The sequence below is a fragment of the Scyliorhinus canicula genome, chromosome 17 (assembly GCF_902713615.1).
Source record: "Scyliorhinus canicula chromosome 17, sScyCan1.1, whole genome shotgun sequence".
Taxonomy (NCBI): Eukaryota; Metazoa; Chordata; class Chondrichthyes; order Carcharhiniformes; family Scyliorhinidae; genus Scyliorhinus; species Scyliorhinus canicula.
In genome coordinates, this window is record NC_052162.1 from 53,539,686 (window position 1) to 53,552,987 (window position 13,302).

Consider the following 13,302-nt stretch of genomic DNA (forward strand, 5'->3'; position numbering starts at 1 on the left):
TCCTGAAAGGATCTCTGTCCAAACGTCTTCACGGAGAACAGCAAGTAATCCTGATTGCTAACTTTATTTATTAGTAGAATTTGAACTGTATTGGTTTGCTTAGTATGAATATTTATAGTGGCAGGTTTAGATAATGAGTTAAAGTTCTTCCTTTTATTTAATAACAGTTTAACTGTTAATTGTAAAGTTATTTCCTCAATATTAATGTGTTAATTGTGTGTATGAATTAAAGTTTGTTTTAACAAACAAGATACCTATTGACCTATTCACCTTTCCCCACAGTCCTACAAATGGCAAATTGTTTGGGGTTTCCAGTCCGATATCCTGACACAAATTGGGGTCTTGTCCGATATCCTAACATAAGACATTGGCAGAATCCCTTCTCTTTCTTTGAAAATTAAATCGCATTCTATTTTTTTGGTATCCTACACAACTGCGCCATATAATCAAACTCTATATGCATTTGTAAACCCTCTACATGAATATTTACGAGAACAAGATAGATATATATTAAATCATTTGACATTGGAAACTTTCAGTCCCTCCTAATTGATTCAAAAGCTGTCCACAAAACCCCATGGGCCTGAATGTTATGCTTGGTGTTCACTGAAATCGGTGGGCCCAGAAGCAGACGTATAATCTACTCACGGATGGTTGACAACACGGGTTGGGGTGAGAACAAGTCAGGCACCGGGTCCAAAATTATTCCCTGGACTTTGGTAACTTTCCATTGGCTTTTTCTCTCCAAGGGTAACTTATGAGCCTCAACTGACCTGTACAAACCACCAACAACTCCCCCACCACTGGTGAAATACCAGTGGAAGTGGGCACTGCACCTTCCTCCACTACTCTACCCCTCCCACCTGCCAGCCTGCTCCGGGTGTGTGGAGAATTATAAGATTCCCATGACTGTAGTCAATAGAGGAGACCCAAAAAGGTGAGTCTAAAGTAGCATATTTCCTATTCACAACTAGGAAATATAGCAACCAATCAACAGCCCAAATCCCAGCTGGGACCATCCTGAGATGCTGGCTTCTTCCCGGGCAGGCTTTTATTTCTGGGAATTAACAAGCCCGCTGTTGGATCTTCACTCCTCAGCGGGGCAGCTCGTACTCCACGAGCCCTCGGGGGGGGGGGGGGGGGGGGGGGGGGAACAATCAGGTCTGCCCTGTGGGTCTTGCGGGGGTTATAACACCCACCATGGAAATCTAGCCTCATTATCCAATGAATATTTAATCTTGGGGCCTGTGTAACAGTGGCAAGGACTAATTTATTCCATACCCATTGCCAGTTAACCTGAAAAGATGGTAGGCTGCCCTCTTTCTTCAAAGTAATGGCTATTCTACTTCAGAAAGCCCTGAGTCAAGAAAAAGTAAAATGTTAAAATTAAAGTGCTTTTTCTCAGTGCAGGAAGCATTCGTAATAGGATTGACAAATTAATGATACAAATGGATTAGAATGGGTTTGATCTAAAAGCCATTACAGAGATGCTGTTACATGTGGTATTAAAGAAGTGGCAAAAGCACTTAGAGCATCATAATATGATTAGGGAGCATTAGCATGGTTTTATGAAACCAAGTTGGATAAATCTATCAGTGTTTTTTTTGAAGATGTGTCTAGTAAAGTGGAAAAAGAGGAACAGTGACTGGAGCACATTTGGATTTTCAAAAGGCATTCATTAATATGCCACACCAGAGGCCATGACACTATTTAATGATTTATTTGGTATGGAGCGGGTAATATATTATCATCCTAGATTCTTGAATGGTCCCAGCAGTTTGGAAGTTGACAATTCTGATACTGGTATTCAAGAAAGGAGGGAGAGAGAAAACAGGGAACTTACAGGCCAGTATTCCTGACATCAGTTATCAGGGATGTGCCGGAATCTATTATTAAGGAAGTCTTAACAATGCTCGTTGAAAAGCATAATATGATGAGAACAAGTTAACAAGTTTTAAAAAAGAGAAATGGTGTTTGACAAATTTATTGGAGTTTTTTGAAGATGTCACGAATAGAGCAGATAAAGGGAACCAATAGCTGAAGAATAACTGAATTTCCAGCAGGTATTGCATAAGGATAGGATTCCCGAAGGCATTGACTACTTGCACAATGCTCTGTAAAGACCCAATGGAGGGGGTATGGCAACCAGAAGGCATTCAATTCTATAAGTATGTTGTTGGTGTGTGATCATATCATATCAGTGGATGCCTGCTATCATGGAAGCAGTTGCAATGCATTGATTGTACACCACTCAACCTTACCTAGTGCCTTCAGATCTCCTAGATGAAACAGGCTGGATGCTCTTGGACAGGGACTGTCCACTATACACACAGCTGGTGAATCTCCTCCACTACCCCACTACATGAGGAGAGTGCACCTACAATCCAAACCAAGGAGCCACATGAAATAGGCCATCAGCCAAATGAAACAATAGCTCAGGCAGAGGCTCCACAGTTCTCACTGAGTCAGGTTTTAACGTTCATTGTGACCTGCTCCACATCACTATTATGAAAGTGCTGCCATTGTCTCCAGGAATTTAGAAGCCACCTAGGGACAAAGAGGAGGAACAGGACGAGGCAAGGAAGGGGCATATTAATCAGAAATGTCTTGCAACAGATTATTTTTGAATTAAACTACTTTCCTATCCTCCATGGATCCACTATTCCCCATTGTCACATGCATCTGAGTGACTTCAACACAGAGATCGCTTTCCTGGCTGGAGTCTACTCATGCCCAATGACTTACCTCATGCAAATCCTGATTCTATACAAATCTCTAAAGTATGTGCTGTGCCAGTATCTGAGGTGGTGATTGCAATTGTTAGATCATGTGATGGCATTTCTTCAGCACTTGCGTGAGATTGCTCTGCCTGTTCCTCCTGGTCTGCTGGCTATCTGTTATTCTTGGATACCTGAAAACTGAAAATCAGAAGAGGAGGGTTGGAGTGAGGATGGGAATTGTGGGAAGAAAGTAGGAGACCAATGGTTGCAGCATCTACAGCTTGTACTTCTTGCCAGCTGGCAGTATGAGGGTAAGGAGGGAGTTGAGAAGGGGAAAGAGACAGCAGCTCACCGTTAGTTTCAATACTATCTGCAGTGTTGGATTATATGGCTTCCATCACTGCCAGTCTCATGATCCTCGGCACCATCTCGTCCACTGAATTCAATGAATGGAGACGTGCTGTCCCACTGCTGCTTGAGTTGCTTCTAGTGATTGTGCATGACCTGTTCCTAATAGAGAGAGCGCAGACGATCAGTGAGTTTGTTGCACGGTATTTGGCTGATGTTGTGCCTGCCACAGCTGAATAGCTGGAGGCTTTGAGAAGTATCGTTGGAAGTTTTGTGAGTGGGGTGAGGAGCTGGATGTTGTATGTGAGCCCTGAGTGTCAGTTAGTACTGCTGGGTGAGTGATGGGGTGCGGTGCATTGTACAGAGTGAGGGTTTGGTGAGTATGAGATGTGTTGTGAAGAAGCATTTGCTGACCTTGACTATGTTTAAAATCATTAAACTTCTTTCAGTGCCAGAGTCAGGTATTTTGGGAGGGACTTCCCTTGCCAGCTGCTTCCACTCCCTTGGGAGGGTTTGTTTTGAAGGCCCCCTGCCCCTCACAGAAACATGGCATCTCTTCTTCTGTCCACCTTGGATATAAGGCCTCCAGTGTTAAAAAGGAAGCACACTCTCTGGCCTGGTGCTTCATAGTCCTTGTTCAGACTTACAACAACATCAATCAGCAGCAGCTTTCAATTATTCAGCGCATCTTTCATTTAAGAGGACAGGTTGCCTTTAAGAGCTGGAGGCCAACTGGAACATGTGCTAGCCTCACACTCTGTTGGGTCCCCCTATTGAGCATGCAGCTGGCCGGAAATGTCAGCAGCTCACGCTCAGTTGCATTCTGTAATCATTTAAATAGGCAAAATTTGTGTGCTGCCTGGCAGCGGACGTTGGCTGTTTGCAAATGGCGACCCAACATGCCCAAATAATGATGCAGACCAATTTCTAGCCCAATGGGTCGGCAGAACAAGTGATTAAATAAGCAAGTTGATTATTTTTTGTAAGACTTGGCGCGTAAGAATAAGGAGGTCACACTGTAATTCTATGGAGCGTTGGTGAGGTCACATCTGAAGTACTCTGGAGAGTTTTGGCTTTTAAGGAAGGAGAAACCGCTTCATTTAATGAATCTTCGGAATTCTCTTTCCCCAGAGGGTGGTGGATGTCTATCCATTGAGTACATTTAAGGTTGAAATGAATGGATATTTTGGAATTTAATGGAATCAAGGGATATGGATATTGGACAGAAATGTGGAGTTGAGGTCGAAATCAGCCACGATCCAACAGGATGGCGGATGGAGGTTTAAGGGACCATAATGCCTGCACATGCTCATACTTCTTATGCTTCTTAAATGTAAATAAACTAATTGTGCTTTGTAGACCAAGCTGGAGTGGTATTGAAGAACAGTTAATCAGTTCATTGCTTTTGCTTTGCTGCAACACTCTACTTTCATGATTACCTTGTCCAGAAATTACTCACTAAATTTGGTTTCAAAACATGTTCTGGAGTCTTTGAATTCAGAACTTGTGGGTTGCTCATCAAATTCCTTACACACGACAACCCTATTTGTATTCTCATGTCCAGAGGCTTAATTCTTCCAGTGCTGGCTTTCTCTTTGATTTATCTATCCTTTACACTTGCCTTTCTGTTTTAACTTTTCCAGCAGAAAGTGTTAAGTACTGCTGCGTCACAGCGCCAGGGACCCAGGTTCGCTTCTGACCTCGGGTGACTGTGTGGAGTTTGCACTTTTTCCTCGTGTCTGCGTGGGTTTCCTTCGGGTTCTGCGCTTTCCTCCCACAGTCCAAAGATGTGCAGGTTAGGTGGATTGGGCATGATAAATTGCCCCTTGGTGTCCAAAGGTTAGGTGGGGTTGCAAGGGATAGGGCAAGCTATTGGGCCTAAATAGGGTTCTCTTTCGGAGGGTTGGTTCAGATTTGATGGGACGAATGGCCTCCTTCCGCACTGTACGGTTTCTATTCTTTTTTTTTAAAATGTTTTTATTCTCCATTTTCACATTTTCCTTCAAAATTTACACCCCACCCACAGACAGTACACGGTAACAAATACAAAATCAATCCCCTTAACAATAACAACGATCCCATCCTCCCACCACCCCAAACAACGGCCCACCTGTCAATATATGCATCCAATAAAACAAACCCTCCCACGGTGGAAATAAAAAACAAAGTGGAAAAAGAAAAAGGAGTCGGGACCGCCCATGGTCACCATTAAGCTATAGAGTCCACTCCCCCCCCCCCTCCCCCCCCCCCCCCCCCCCCCCCCCCCCCCCCCCACCACCCCCCACACTCAATGCCATCCAACCTCTGAAAGAGTACCGTACATGATACCCAAGAGTTGTAAACAACCCCCCTCTCCAACTCCTCCCCTACACTGCCTCTTGTAAAACTCCTCCCCCCAACCTTGGCTGCTTCCCCCCAACTTTCCACCCCGGCTAGACCCCTCGGACCCTGTTCTGCTAGGCTCCGATGGCCGCAGTCCCTCCCCCCACATTACTCCCGTTCACTTACTCCCGGCTTAAACCGGCCAGCATGGAGGCCCCCGCTTGGGTCCCTTTCCCTAGGAAAGCCCAGAAATCCCCTTTTAGCACACAAACCCCGCCACTAACACCCCAAAGAGCCCTCATTTCGAGTGAAAGTCCCATCACTTCCCTTGTCCAAATATATACAACCTTGGCTCCTTTAGCCGATACACCCGCGTGCAGTGAAACAAAAAAAAGAAAATACAGTCATGAGGTGACATCGGCACATGGCCATTTCTCAATTTCTCAGTTCTGCCACAGTCCTTCTGCCTTCGCAAACTCCTCCGCTGCCTCCGCCGTTCCAAAATAAAAGTCCTTGAGCTTGTAAGTCACCCTCGGCTTCACTGGATATTCAATGCCGCACTGCACCTTGCTAATGTACAGTGCCCTCTTCACCCGGTTGAAGGTAGCCCGCCTCCTCGCCAGCTCCACTGTAAAGTCCTGGTATACACCTATACCAGCTCCAGCCCACTGCACCACCTGCTTCTACTTGGCCCAGCACAGGGCCTTCTCCTTCACACTGTACCTACGGAAGCACAGAGTTACTACCCTTGGCGGCTCACTCACCTTTGGTACAGGCCTCCACGACCAATGAGCCCGATCCAGTTCATATCGGGAGGGACCCTCCCCCTCCCCCAATAGTTTCGCCAGCATCGTGGAAAAATACTCAGTCGGCCTCGGTCCTTCAACTCCTGCGGGCAGCCCCACAATCCTCAAATCCTGTCGCCTGGATCTGTTTTCCAGGTCTTCCATTTTTCCTTGCATCTCTTTCCCCATGGAGGTAAGTTGATCACCGTGCTGCAATAATGTCTCTTCCACTTCCTTCAGCACCTCCCCTTGCTCCCACAACTCCGTCACTGCGCTCGCCACCGCCGTCGTCACCGGGGAAATCGCCTCCTCCACCAGCACACTCAAAACCTCCCTCATCTCCTTCCTCATTGTCTCCATGTATTTTGTAAACTGCCTTTTGAATTCCGCAGCCATCACCTTAGTCATTTCTTCAGCTTTAAGCAATGCAGCCTCCCCTGGTGCTCCAGCCTCCATTTTCCTTGGTGACCCCACGGTGACCTTTCCACTCCCCGATGGACTTTCAGCTATTTTTTTATTGCCGTTTTTTTTGCTCACCCTCAACATTTTCCTTCACTGTGCCTTCACTGTGCCTCCTCTGTTTCTTCTCCCTGTTTTTTGCCACCTCCGTGGACCCTGGGACCGGGCTTAAAGCCCCGAAAATGCCATTCCCGAACGGGAGCCCTCCATTGTGCGGCTGCCTCCCGCCCGCCGCCACCGGAAGTACCTGTAGGGTTTCTATTCTATCAATTCTATAGCAAGGCTTGCATTTAGATAGCTCTTTTCACTACTGCGAAGACATATCAAAGTGCCGTATAGCCAATTGTGTACTTCTGAAGTGTAGTCATTGTTGTAATTAGGAAACATAGCAGCTAAGCTGCCCACAACAAATTCCCACACACAGCGTTGTGATAATGGTCAAATAATCTGATTTTGTGGTCTTGATTGTTGGATAAATATTGGCCTGGACACTGGGGATAACCCTCCTGTTCTCCTTCGAAATTATGTCATGGAATTTTTACACCCAGCTGAGCAGGCAGATGGAGCCTTAATGTTTCATCCGAAAGATGGCACCTCTGGCAGTGCAATCCTGCACTGAGGTGTCAGCCGTGATTTTTTTTCTGCTCAAGCCACGGAGTGGAACTTGAACCCAGAACATTGTGACTCAGAGGCAAGAGTGCTACCCATTGAGTCACAGCTGAGCATCACACACCGCAGGCGTGAGAGGTGTTATTCTTCCCCTTTCTCCAAACAGAATGTTTTAAAGGAATGTTTCTATGGAGTCGGGCACCATGGGTGACCAAAAAACTCTGAAGCAAATGTCAAGATTATTGAAGCAAGAACATAGAACAGTATAGCACAGAACAGGCCCTTTGGCCCTCAATGTTGTGCCGAGCCATGGTCACCCTACTCAAACCCACGTATCCACCCTATACCCGTAACCCAACAACCCCCCCCCCTTAACCTTACTTTATTAGGACACTACAGGCAATTTAGCATGGCCAATCCACCTAACCCGCACATCTTTGGACTGTGGGAGGAAACAGGAGCACCCGGAGGAAACCCACGCACACAGGGGGAGGACGTGCAGACTCCACACAGACAGTGACCCAGCCGGGAATCGAACCTGGGACCCTGGAGCTGTGAAGCATTTATGCTAACCACCATGCTACCCTGCTGCCCCTTTTTTTTTGTTATAAAGTAATTTCTTTCTGCTAACCCAGCCCTCCACATAAGATAAATGTGTGTTAACCATTGCGTACAGGTAATTCTGAATAATCCATTCAGCAGAACTCCTGAATTGGTTTTAAATCTCATCTCAGTAGAAATTGGATTGTTGCTAAAAATCATGCTTGAAAATCATGTTTCCACTAAGATCTCCAATTCATTGGTGTGTTCTTTGTTCGAAATACTGCCCTATTTTAAACATTTTGCGCTGGATTTTCTGTCGCCGAGATCCTCCGCTTCCCTGGCAGTGCATTCATGCCCGCGGATTTCCTGATTGCGTGGAGGTGCCCACAATGGGAAAACCCATTGGCCGGCTGCCGGGGTGGAGAATCCCACTGGCAGCGGGGCACATGCAACAGAGAACGGGTGTGGCGGGACATAGAATCCCACCCTTTGCCTTTGGTTTAGTAAAAATACACATGATTTTAAAGCAACCTCCAACAGCAATTTTAAATGCTTCAATGCTAACCTTGGCTCAGTGGTGGCACTTTTGCTTCTGAGAGTTGCATTTTCAAGCACCAAGTTGCTGAACAATTGTACTTTTACTCCAGTAGAGAGGAGTAACAAAAAATTATTTACAACCTGAAGACAAACCAGTGCATGGCAACATGCTTTATAATTCCATATCCTTCCATTTGTGACAGCAATCTACGAAGGCAGCGCTGTGCTGTCTATAGATCTGCTTCAACTTAAGTAAGTGATAGTTCTGTCAATTTCCATGCAGCGTACATTTCAGGTGCCATTCGAGCCAGAATATAATTGTATAGAATTTACACCAATATGTATTTACATAGCACTTTCATCATAATAAAATGTCCAAGCAGAGCATTATCAACAAAATTTGACACTATGCTTCATATGGATTCATTGTTAAGATGACCGAAGGCTTGGTCAAAGTGGTACGTTTTGCAGTGATTGAGAAGAGGTGGAAAGGTAAAGGTCTAGGGAGGAAATTCTAGAGTGTAGAACTTGGGCCAGCTGAAGATAAGGCCACTAGTGGTGGTGCAGATGCCCAAGAGGCCAGGATTGGGTGAGCACGGAGAACTTGGGTACGCATCGATGACAGCTTGTGGTTGGGGGGGCATGAAATGGCATGAAAAATTGTAGCTTGAAGGCTAAGTTGTTGGGAATTTTAATGTACAGTCGTAAGGAGCTTGAGGAAGAATTTTTTTTAATGAGGGATGGGCAGATAAAGAAATGGGAATGTGAAGGTCAAAGGGAATACGGTTTGAGAGTGACTTGAAGAAATGATCAGAGAATGCCTTATCAGTGAGCATAACAATGTGAGTAGGAAGGCCACATGAGATAACAAAGAAGCTAACGGGTTTATAGCACAGTAATCGGCCATCGGGTCCAAATGGTTTATGTTCACTGTTCATGCCCTCCTCCTTCAACTTCACTTCATCTCACTATATCAGACTGCACAAGTTATCACCAACGTTAAGAAGGTGAGTTAATTGCTACATCAGAGTTGCTTCTTTTCTTCTGTTTGATATCTCCATATTTGTTTCTTCGCAGGGTGATTTCACTTGGAACGCCATGTTCGGACAGAGTGTTACACTGCAGCCTGTCCCTATCCAAAGTCTCTCTGAACTGGAACGTGCACGGCTGCAAGACGTGACCTTCTTCCACCTACAAGGGAAAGATCTGGGCTGTCAGATTACCATTCCCTCAGGTATAATTTTATATAATAATCGGTTTTCTGCTTAAACACCTTGCAAATATCCCAGTTGCTAATACTTGCACCACTGAGTCGGAAGTCTTACTCCAGGACCTGAGGCAACACTCTACAGGTAGACACTGTCGGGCTACACTGCTGCAGGTGCCATCTTTTGGATGAGATATTAAATTGAGGCTCAATCTGCATGCTCAGTTGGATGAAGAAGTTATTGGGCGCGATTCAGTGGGCAAATGTGAAAGTTCCTTTTGGGCGCGTTTAGCAGGATGCTTCTCGGAGGCTGCATTGCTGGGAAACATCCCGCTTTTCAACGGCACTTTGCTGAATTTTTGGGGCCTTGGGGACTTTTCTTCCCACTGAGGCCACACTTTAGTTGATTGTATGCTGGCAAGATGCTCTCACCAGCAGGAATGGCTGTTCACAGATTGGGCCACCTTTTTGATTGGCAGCAGCCCCCCCCCCCCCCCCCATTCAGGCTCCCCCCTCCCCGCTTTATTGAACCCACAAAGCTTGTCGAGATCCCTGCCAACCTCAACCCTCCCCTCCAATTGGCAAGGCCCCCCAGGCCTGGCTGGCCCCTGGCATTGTCAACTGGCAACTGGGCACCCTTGAACTGCAAGATGGGCACCCTGGCAGTGCCAGGTTCAAGGGGAGTGCCAGCGTACCACCCTGCCCAGTCCCCGACCACCCAGGTATCTCTAATGCCCTGCAAGGTCTCCCGAGGAGCCATTATGCCTTGTTCAAGTTTGTGTGAATCAGTACTAAATGGCACCCTGCGAGGTCTCATAGGCTCGGCTGTTGAGTCCTGGGAGCAGCGAGAATCCGACGTCTGGGTATTTAAGGCTCAATTAAATATGCAGATCTGGGTCTCGCCCAGCGAGGGCAAGATCCAGATTGCACCGGGCAGTGCTAGTCGGAGGATTCATGATTGGCACGGCGCCCACCGCTGAGCCCGATTTGGGGCTTTCACATGATTCACCCGTTGCTCCCGGATCCGCGCCGGGAACAACGGGGGTCACTGAATCACACCCATTGTCACCATTTTTTAGATGAGAAGTGAGTTGTTCCACTGAACTAACCAATATTTAACACGTCAATCAGTAAAGCAAATATCACATTACTGCGTGCGAGTTTGGTGTGTGCGGATATTGCAGATACAAATATTTTCAATGCAATAATTTAAGCAATTATAATCTATTATGCTGGTTGATTGTGTTGGTCCATGGGAGATGTTGGTCATAATTTTGAAAATGCATTTTAACAGAACTGTGCAATTCGAAGTTCAGTTTGTAACAAATTTCCAAATTGTGTCCCAAATGAATACTTCCAATTGAAATTCATGAAAAGCAACTTTAAATCAGGAATCAGAGAGCTGAAAAAGCCTGCCATGCATGTTAATGGAGGCAGTGTCGGGAAAGAAAATAATTTCAGAGAATTATACAAAACATCTTTGAGTCTACAGCATAGAAGCAAGTCATTTGGCCAAACAGGTCACAGCGATATTTATGCTTCATACAAACTTCTTTCACCACCCAACCTTATCAGCATGTCTCCTTATTCCTTTCACCCTCATGTGCTTATTTACCTTCCCCTTAAATATTATTCACGTCAACTACTTCCTGTGGCAGTGATTTCCACATTCCTTTTGTATTTATTGATGACTATTTGGGGCATGATTTAATGGGGGAAAAAAAACAGAGTCCTTGCGCTTGCAGCGTCGAGAACGACCCTGCTATTCAATGGAACATGCTACTTTTTCAGGCTTCAGTGAGGAACGCACTGCTGAAGCTGCACATTTCCTGCAATAATGAGCTCAGTTTGCAAGTGCGAAAGAGATCCGGGCCCCATTCTTGGGTCCCTCCCAATGCCCCAACTAACCAATTAGGGGCCTTTGAGCCCCCCCCCCCCCCCCCCCCCGCACCCCACCACATGAGAGCAGGACAACCCTGGGCTCGAACCCTGGCACGGGCTAGATTCGACCTTGGCACTGCAAGCCTGGCACCTTGGCAGTGCCCCAGCCAGCTTGGAAATACGACTTGGGCACCCTGGCATTGCTAGGTTGGCACCCAGGTGGCACTGCCAGGATTCTTGTGTAGCAGTGCCCGGCTGTCTCCCCCCCCCCCCCCCCCCCCCCCCCCCCCAAATCGCTTGGTCCACGTCTGTGGAGACTGTACTACATAACGCCCAGTTGAGGTCTACGAGGCGAGGCCGTTTGATCCTGAATCTAGGGTATTTCCAGTGCAGATATATTCAAGTGAGCCTAACTGCCCACTTGAGTATGCAATTCTGCCCAGTGGTGCATGCCCAGTGAGGACAAGATCCAGATTGCGACATTGTGTGGGATCTCGTCGGATTTCACAAGGCGTAACATTTACTCGCGAGATTTACTGGCCTCATCGTGCCCAACCCAGGTGTAACAAGGCTGTTAGGTCGTGTGCTTTATATTCATGACTCCTTTTTGGTCTATTCCAAAGTGGAAATATTTTGTCTCCATCTATCTTATTTTTTTTTTTAAATTTAGAATATCCAATTCATTTTTTCCAATTAAGGGGCAATTTAACGTGGCCAATCCACCTAGCCTGCACATCTTTGGGTTGTGGGGGTGAAACCCACGCAGACACGGGGAGAATGTGCAAACTCCTCACAGACAGTGACCCAGGGCCGGGATTCGAACCCGGGTCCTCAGCGCCGTAGGCAGCAATGCTAACCACTGTGCCACCGTGCCGCCCTCCATCTATCTTATTAAGAACCTTCATTAAGTTGAAGACATCTATCAGGTCACCCCCTCAGCCTTATCTATTTTGGAAGGAAAAGCACCAGCTTCTGAGTTTTCCCTGTGAAGTATATTCTCTCCGTTATTGTATTGGACTGGAAAACTGACAGTTCCACAGAAATGAGCTGTGTAGAAACAAAATTACTTTTTCTTTTCAGACCACAAATATACCTGAAAAAATGTGGGGAATTCCCTCATCAATCCATGGTTTCCATTTCCTTTCTTCATCGGTACACTGTGATCCCGAGTATTATTTTGAATTGCATGCAAACTGCATTTCAATACACTCCCCTTTTTTTTCTCACAGTATCATGAATATTGGAAACGAGCCTCATTAAAAAATAGTGGAATTATATTCAGGAACAAATGGAAAATATTCCGTTGCGTACGGCACCAACACATGCTATCACTTACCAAAGATAAAGAAATCTGGGCAGGAAATTATGTCTTCGTTTCTGGGAATACCATTAGACCATGACGCTCATTTAAACTGCCAAAAATATTGTGCTCGGATGAAAATTTTTCCAGACAGTTTTAAAAAAATTATTGTTTTGTCCTACGTGGTACAGCAGTCTGCCCATTCAAGCTCAATCCAAAATGCAGCATTTAGTTACGGATATAAAAAATACCTTAGAGATCAACCTTCCGGACGTAAAGAACATACTGTACATTTAGATCTTAAAGCAATCTTTTTTCTGTCTTTGCTTAATATATCTAATCCATTTATGAACTTTCACACACATTATAACCAGTGGAGCTTTCACCAATAAGTTTGAGCTGGATTAACACCTAATTTCAATAGAGGTTAACAATTCACCCTCAACCAAATTGGTCCTCTGGAACTCTTGCACTTGTTATTCAGCGCCTTTCAAACCTTCTTGCAGGTACTCCAACCAAAGATTCAAAGTTGGATTTTCCCTTTTTCTTGAGTCCCATCCTCTCACCTGGAAGTAACTACAGGAATAGTCA

The 13,302-nt window shown here is 45.7% G+C and overlaps 1 protein-coding gene across 3 annotated transcripts in view; it reads left to right on the forward strand.

Moving 5' to 3' along the window:
• The window catches only part of arhgap36 (Rho GTPase activating protein 36), a 312,849-nt gene that overhangs the window by 197,534 nt on the left and 102,013 nt on the right, over positions 1–13,302 (forward strand). For all 3 annotated transcript variants that reach the window (XM_038775246.1, XM_038775244.1, XM_038775245.1), the window contains exon 2: positions 9,401–9,557. In XM_038775246.1, coding sequence (XP_038631174.1) covers positions 9,401–9,557 — 157 coding nt within the window. The remainder of the gene's footprint in view (positions 1–9,400; positions 9,558–13,302) is intronic.